The sequence below is a fragment of the Mastacembelus armatus genome, unplaced genomic scaffold (genome assembly GCF_900324485.2).
Source record: "Mastacembelus armatus unplaced genomic scaffold, fMasArm1.2, whole genome shotgun sequence".
Classification (NCBI taxonomy): Eukaryota; Metazoa; Chordata; class Actinopteri; order Synbranchiformes; family Mastacembelidae; genus Mastacembelus; species Mastacembelus armatus.
Genome location: NW_022872866.1, coordinates 1,046,817 through 1,051,058, shown reverse-complemented (window position 1 = coordinate 1,051,058; position 4,242 = coordinate 1,046,817). Strand labels below are relative to the sequence as shown.

The following is a 4,242-nucleotide window of genomic DNA, read 5'->3' as shown; positions in this document are numbered from 1 at the left end:
TTTGATTTTCATGGGGAGGAATCGAGAGCAGTGATTGGTCAGCAGGTCTTAAGGTGGACCAGGTGGTCCGCAGGTTGTGTTTTGCCTGGGCTGGTGAGACTGTGTTTAGATGCTCCTGCAGAGGACTGGCACGTTTCAGTAAAGGCTCTTTGTCTTCCAGGGACTTTGGAGGAGAATCTGAAGCGTCACTCGGGTCTCCTGGATCTCCACGCCGTTCAGCTCAGTCAGAACAAGCAGCACCTGCAGGAGCTCGAGGCGACGTCCTATGACGGCAAACTGATCTGGAAGATCCAGGAATTCAGGAAGAAGAGGGAAGCTGAGGTCAAAGGTCAGCCACCGTGCCTGAGCAGCGTGCCCTTTCACACCGGACGCTGTGGCTACAAAATGGCCATCAAAGCCTATCTGAACGGGGATGGGGAGGGAAGAGGGACTCACCTGTCCCTGTATGTGGTCCTGATGCCGGGAGACTTTGACCCTCTGCTGCCATGGCCTTTCAAACAGACTGTGTCTCTGTCTGTTCTGGATCAAAGTGGTGCTGGTAACCACCGCAGCCTCAGCTTCAAACCTGATCCTACATCCAAAAGCTTCCAACAACCGTCCACAGAGTCCGTGAGCAACATCGCTGTTGGGTTTTCATGCTTCCTTCCCCTCAACAAGCTAGAAACTCCACATAACGCAGTCTACGTCAGAGACGACACGCTGTTTGTCAAGGCCAAGGTGGACACGGCCGGGTTAGACCAGCTGTAGGTGCTTGTCCTCCAAAGCTGCTGGGTTCCCATATGTTCCTTCCAGTTTGGTTCCATCAGAAGCTTCTCCATAAGTGTCCAACCAATGTGAAGCATCCTGGTCTCTCCACTGCCCCCCCTCCTCCATGTTTCCCACACTGAATGATGACGACAGGCGACAGCAGCTGGGATGTGGATGGAGCCTGGTACCATCGGTAGAATTTTCTTTACGTTGGCGCCATCTGGTGTTTGTTGTAGGAATGAAACTGTGATAGATGACTGCAGCACAGACGACCAGGTTTTCACAAAATGCTGCAGAAATTAATGTTAAAGGATGAATATTAGGAACATACTGGGAAGATACTGGTTTTCTTGCTGGGAGAGTTTAATTTCAGGCGACTGGCATCAGTGCTGGGCTGGTTTTGGCCTCCAGGAGGTCACTACAAGAGACGGGCAGACACATTAACCGTGAAACGCTGAATGTTTTCATATTTACAGGTCACACATCAGTGTTTGCTTTAAGCTTCAGTCTGACCACTGACTACAAACCCAACAGAGAATGTAATTAATTCTAACTTATTATTATACAAAGGTCATGACCTCACATAATCTGAGAATAACGATGCTCAGATGAAGTTTGTCGTCCTGACATCAGGATTTAACGATCGGGTTATTGGCAGATGTTTGACTGTATCTCAGGCTCAGTGAAACATAATCAAGAGATTCTCTTTGGAGAAATTTACACTGAACAAATCCAATAATTGAAAACAACCACGAGCTGCTGCTGTTTGTCCAGTGGATCAAGGTTTGATGGTTCTCTGGAGATTATTTCCGTGTTAACGTGTCAGATGTTACTGTTCGTGGAGTCTTCACGCTCAGTCTCGTTTAGAAAACCCACAGCTGTCAGTCAGTGAGGAGAAGGGATGAGGGGTTCCAGAAAGTCCTGGTTTCTCACTGGCTCCACGTCGTGGCGGCTGCATCGACACATTACAGACATTTCCACAAAGTCCACACTGACAGATCTGTTACCTTTGGAACATAAAGTTGCAGTGGGAGCAAAAAAGGCTGCTAATCCTGAAAATGTCTGATTTCAGTTTCAGGTGTTTCTGTCTGGGCCTGCAGTCACGTCCAGGGTCACAGTGTGATCCTGAGGCAGAACATGCTGGTACTTCAGCTCCACTGTATTTTTGCTGCTTTCCCATAAATAATATACTCAATGTTTCTGTGAGAAACAGCTCAGGGTTTTATCAGGTACTGACCTCAGCAGGAACAAATAAAATCAGTTTGATTAACGTCTCACTGACACTGTTTTCTTGTCTTTTATCTTATTGGGTCTTAAATCTGGTTATATTTCATAAAAATAATACACAACTGGGCTCATCCCAGTTGTTATGACCCTAGGGGTCATTGTGTGTGTGGTTGTGTGTTGTTGGCTCTTCCCTCCCCATTTCGAGTGTGTGTATGTGTGTGTATCGGATGCTGGAGTGGGCGTGGACTCGAGGACGTAGATTGGACTTCCGGGATTGGTCCAACACTTCCGGAAGGACTATAAGAAGCCCACGGACTGCTGTTCAGGAGAGCTATTCTCCCACCTTTGCCATTCCCAGCTATTTGTTAGAGATTTCGACTTCGAGTGAATTAGTTAGTTAGAGATTAGGTTTTTGTTTCGTTTAAGAAAAAAAGAGGAAAAAAAAAACAAAAAAATATATATATATTTACGATATGTAAATGAAATCATTATAGCTTAGTTGGGGGTCGCCACTGTAGCTCAGTGGGGGATTTCTGCCGGGTTCAGAAACACACCCGAGCTATTCCAGTAGACCTTCAGCACACATAGCATGACTGTATAAACAGTTTATCTAGCACACATGGTAATTATTTATTCAGCACATAATTAGTGGTACGCATGTCTGACTAAATGTGTCTTGAGATCCTGTAGATTAGGAAGAATCTTCATAAGGCTGTTGAAACACAGCTGTGTCCTCAGTGACCACCTTTCTTTCTCTCTCAGCCATAGAAATGAGCCTCTGGGTGGTCTGTGGTTGTCAGGTCAGTGCCTCTTGGCACGCTGAGCACTCTGGGTACACGAGGCACAACAGGCAGTCTTGTAGTAGGAGTAGACACACAGCCTGGCTTGCACCACCATCACACAGTTATGACGTCTATCCTGGCAGTTTTCATCTGAGACTTTTAGAAGATTCTTCCTAATCTACAGGATCTCAAGACACATTTAGTCAGACATGCGTACCACTAATTATGTGCTGAATAAATAATTACCATGTGTGCTAGATAAACTGTTTATACAGTCATGCTATGTGTGCTGAAGGTCTACTGGAATAGCTCGGGTGTGTTTCTGAACCCGGCAGAAATCCCCCACTGAGCTACAGTGGCGACCCCCAACTAAGCTATAATGATTTCATTTACATATCGTAAATTTTTTTTTTTTTTTTTTTCTTAAACGAAACAAAAACCTAATCTCTAACTAACTAATTCACTCGAAGTCGAAATCTCTAACAAATAGCTGGGAATGGCAAAGGTGGGAGAATAGCTCTCCTGAACAGCAGTCCGTGGGCTTCTTATAGTCCTTCCGGAAGTGTTGGACCAATCCCGGAAGTCCAATCTACGTCCTCGAGTCCACGCCCACTCCAGCATCCGATACACACACATACACACACTCGAAATGGGGAGGGAAGAGCCAACAACACACAACCACACACACAATGACCCCTAGGGTCATAACACAGTCCATCCAGAATGAATTAGAACTGATCAGGATTCAGACTCTCACTCCCTGTTTTTCTTCGTAAGAAAGAGGAAACAGATGTGAACAGTAGAACATCTGTACTGTCACTGAGTTGTGGCAAAACCCGTTGGATGATCAATAAAGAGAGAGCAGACTGGTTGTCTTTTTCTGAATATATTTCTTACAAGAAAGGAGCAAACCAGAACAGAACAGTCAATCAGAGTCTCCCCCAGTTGTTCCCCAGTTGTTCCCTGTGTTCCCATATAGATATCTCATATCTCATACATATTCTATATGTACTCTCTATTCTCATTGGACAGTTGATCCTCCATCCTGGACCTGCTCTGTTATACTGGTTCCTTCCTCACACCTGGTGTCCTAAGGACCCTCGGTGTCAGACTGTACTGGGTCAGGAAGAACATAAACATCAGATATGATTATGAAAAACACACGAGTCTTAGAGAATCAACCTGAAACACCAAGAAAACAGTGAGAAACAATAAAAATCCTAATCAAGTCATGTTTACTTTCCATTCCCCTCCTCTGGATCATATACTGATCCACAGACTGACCTCAACATCAGAAGAACAAATACTGAAACGTTTCAGTCATAGAAGTTTAGCAGTGCTGTTTTTGTGGAACACAGACATCCCTGAGTCTGGAGCTAAGCAAAGTCAGAGGGAACAAGACTCATATACCTGTAAAATAACAACAATGAGATCACTGTTAAGTGTTTACATGTCAGACACACTGCAGACTCACACGGCAGAAACA

General features: G+C 45.1%; 1 protein-coding gene across 1 annotated transcript; it reads left to right on the top strand.

The window, feature by feature from the left end:
* Nucleotides 1–2,024, top strand: LOC113140121 (TNF receptor-associated factor 5-like; the record flags this gene model as incomplete). The annotated part of the gene is made up of 1 exon (XM_026323852.1): nt 1–2,024. A coding segment is annotated over one exon (747 nt), but the record flags the coding sequence as incomplete, so codon positions are not given.
* Between the last annotated feature and the right edge of the window lie 2,218 nt (nt 2,025–4,242).